We start from the raw sequence: 3,683 nt of genomic DNA on the forward strand, positions 1-3,683 counted from the left end.
TATAGGTAAAGTAAGAAAAAAACAAACATACTAAAATAATGTTTATTTTTCAAGTTGATCTACAAATATACGTTTGTACTGTAAAATTTCATGAAAAAGAAAATGAAATAGATGTAAATCGACAGTTTTACGGCACTTAACTTAACACTTTCTCATTAATTGTTGTCAAAAATATTCAATTCCTTTGACTATTTACCTCACAAAATTTAAGCCAATCATATCTTTTACATTTCTGAGATTCATCCAATCAGATTCAAATTAGGCGACAATCCGATATTTTTCCCGTGTGCTAAATTACCGCGAATCTAGGTGGACGAATATTAGAAATTTGAAAAATCTGATTAACATAAATATATATTTTTTTAATTTCTCATAATGAAAATATGGTTTTTACAAATTTTGTTCGGGAAATAGTCTGCAAATACGCCTTCTGCATGCCAAATTGATTCTAATTTGAAATTATCGACAATTTGGCATGTACTCGAGATATTACTATTGATAATTAAAAAAGGTTTGGTAAAATATTTTCGTCAACAGTTAAGCAAAAATGGCAGCTTATGTGTATAGTACCTAGTACCTAGTATACTATAATCATAATATTATATACAACATGTAGTTGAGAAAACCCAATTGTGCCGAGATTTTAAAAACACAGCTTTTAATAATTTAAAAAAATGTGTAATAACATACAACTGAGTTAAGCTTTATCGTTCAAAGCAATAGTTTCAGCGACATTTCCTTGTTCATCTTCGACTGGTTCTTTCCCAAACAAGAATCTATAAAACAGAGCACCGACGAAACTAGCACTTAAAGGGCCAACCCAATAAATCTGCAACCCCAAAATTAGCATAATTTACCCCAAAACTCCCAAAATTACCCAATGATTTTCCCAGTCTCCATTTATCAACGCCGGAGCAAAACTCCTCGCCGGATTCATATTCCCTCCACTGTATGGTCCCTAAAACAATCATTTGCATTAAAATCCCAACAAATAACAAAAATTGTACCCCAGCTAAAGCCAAAACAGCAATAGCCAACCCGAATCTAAGCGGAACGGAATCGTGTTTTGTATTGTTTCTGCAGTCCCAAACTCCACAACACACAAGTGTGAGCATTAGAGAAATAAGAAATTCGATCAAAAGGCCCTGGAAGGGGGTGACTCCCGGGTGGAGGGCTGGCGAACACAAGCCCACACTTGTTGAATTAGTTTCGAAATATTCCGTCGGGGTGGCCAACTGTAAAAATATTTTTACTCATTTTTTAAATTGTACTTAATACTCAAAAGTTACCTTCACTAAGCCAAAACCAGTCAGGGCTCCCAACATTTGGCCAACGAAATAAATAGGTACTTGAATTAATGGAATGTTACCTAAAGTGGCGGCTGCTACTGTTACTAATGGGTTAATATGAGATCCAGAAATATGACCAAAACACTAAAAAAAAATTTATTCACTCATTTTTTTATTAATTGAAGGGAAAAATCACCTGAACTGAGACCATGACAGCAAGTCCAAAAGTAAGACAGATCTGTAAGTGAGTGGGAGGAATACCGAAATTTATGCATCCAGCGCATCCAAGAAATACAAGAATTGCAGTTGCACAAACTTCTGATGCACAAATAACGACGCGGTCCATCGTGGTTAAATTATCACCGACTTGTATTTTTTTCCCTGAAAAACAGGTAGGACGTTTAATGTAATTCAATCGATGCACTTGAACCAAAAGAGTATAATAATAATAGTACTAATAGGTAGATAGTGTGTTGAAAAATATGACGATAAGATACAACAATCTCTGTAACACCATTTGTGCATTTATGTTGTTTATTAAACATTTTTACATCATTATTTTAGGTCTGCTAGAATTTTAATTTTACTTATATTGAAAAAAAAATTACAGATAAAGTCTGTTTCATTTAATAAACAATTGTCAAATGTTGTTTTGTTGGTCTACTCTCTTTTTACAAATAACACTTTATTGGGAGATAATTGAAAAACTTCATGTAATATCAATTGCATAAGTTTAGTTTATTAAAGATTAAATTTGCGTAATTCATAAATAATAAAAAAGTATGATAATTTTATTAATTATTAACGATTACTTTTGATTTTGTTTTAGAATTCTCAAGTGTATGATAATGATACTTTTTTAATAAATAAAATATAAAATATGATAAATTGACTGTTTACCCTACATAAAATTGCCCTATTTACCGTTTTACGCTGTTAAAAAAGAATAAACATTTTAACATGTCACAATGTTATCTTTTTTGTTGTATCTTATATCCGTGATACCATTATATTGACACATTCTTGTAATTTCATTGCCCTTATAAATAAAATTGTTACAATTTTGTTAAAACAGTAAAAGTGGAAAAAAAATAATTGGAATTTATTATTGTTTATTTATTTTTTTCTACTCCTACATCTAAAACACAGGTTATCGTATATGTTTCCATGACGCTAAGTTATCTTTTATGCAGGGTGTGTCAGAACTTGAGCCGCAGAGAAAAAAATTTCAATACCAGGAACATGGAAAAAGTGTTCAAAAAAATCTTGACATTTATTGTTTGACATGTGACATTTTTTATGTCTATTTAATGATACTGATGATCTTGTACGAGTATATGTTTTTTTTATAATTATTTAGAAGATACAAAAATTTTGACAATAAAAGCCACAAATAACATTACAATTTAGGAAACAGCATCCTTGTTTCGTCTTCTAATAGCCTGTAGCAAAAAAACTTAGAAAATTATTTTTCCAACAGAAATAAATAGTCAAAGTGCGAAATTTAAACTCTCATAACTTCAAAATTTTTATACAGTATGTCGCCGGATTGATTTTACGCTAAAACTGCAAAGGAAAAACATTTTTTGCTTCACTTGAAAGAAGCAAATCATAATTAAAACTTCATTATTCTGATTCATTGAAAAGAAAAAGTTAATTTTTCTCTCGATTTTGGACTTAAAATAATTTTTCTCTGCTTTTTAAATCTCATCACATTGGCGGTTTTGTCTTTTTGACAATAATGTCACTTTGACAAATGAGTTTACGCAACTTAAAGAACAAAAATGTTTGTGAAAAACATAATTTTAATAAATGGCAACTCAAAGAAACAGCTTTAAGATAAGAAACAAAGTCATTTTAACAAGAACTATCATTATTCAATCAACAAATTAATTGTCAAAGTGACATTTAGTTGTCAAATAAATAAAACCGCCAATGTGATAAGACATAAAAAGCAGAAGATAAATTATTATAAGTCCAAAATCAAGATAAAAATTCACTTTTCTTTCTACTAAGTTAGAATAATGAAATTTTAATTTCAGATTTGCTCGTTTCAGGTATAGCAAAAAATGTTTTTCCTTTGGAGTTTTAGCGTAAAATCAAAGGTTTTTTTTTCCTTAGGAAACTTAATCCGGGGACATACTGTAGATAGAATTTTTTTAACGTTTTTTCCATGTTCCTGGTATCTTATCTTACATGGCATTTTTTCTGGGGCTCGAAGTCTGGCGCACCCTGTATAGGTATGTACATACATACATACAACTTGACAAGCCTTGTCTAATATGCGTCAGTTATGTTGTGTAAGGAACCCCGAAATTCAAAAATAAACTTCGGCGAACATAAAATGATTTATTTATTAATAAATACAAAAGACTGATTGCCCGGTTGAGAGCT

At 30.4% G+C, this 3,683-nt stretch overlaps 1 protein-coding gene across 2 annotated transcripts in view; it reads right to left on the reverse strand.

The window, feature by feature from the left end:
• Positions 1-28: 28 nt before the first annotated feature.
• LOC123012492 (aquaporin AQPcic-like) overlaps positions 29-3,683 on the reverse strand; it is a 6,316-nt gene continuing 2,661 nt past the window's right edge. For both annotated transcript variants that reach the window (XM_044410451.1, XM_044410450.1), the window contains exons 2-6: positions 1,486-1,670; positions 1,290-1,433; positions 1,008-1,235; positions 878-958; positions 29-829 (exon numbers count right to left, since the gene is read on the reverse strand). In XM_044410451.1, coding sequence (XP_044266386.1) covers positions 698-829; positions 878-958; positions 1,008-1,235; positions 1,290-1,433; positions 1,486-1,670 — 770 coding nt within the window. In that variant the 3' untranslated portion in view covers positions 29-697. The remainder of the gene's footprint in view (positions 830-877; positions 959-1,007; positions 1,236-1,289; positions 1,434-1,485; positions 1,671-3,683) is intronic.

Source organism: Tribolium madens, unplaced genomic scaffold (genome assembly GCF_015345945.1).
Source record: "Tribolium madens isolate multiple individuals breed KSU strain unplaced genomic scaffold, Tmad_KSU_1.1 Scaffold_96;HRSCAF=242;Tcas5.2_LG5, whole genome shotgun sequence".
In the NCBI taxonomy this organism is placed as follows: Eukaryota; Metazoa; Arthropoda; class Insecta; order Coleoptera; family Tenebrionidae; genus Tribolium; species Tribolium madens.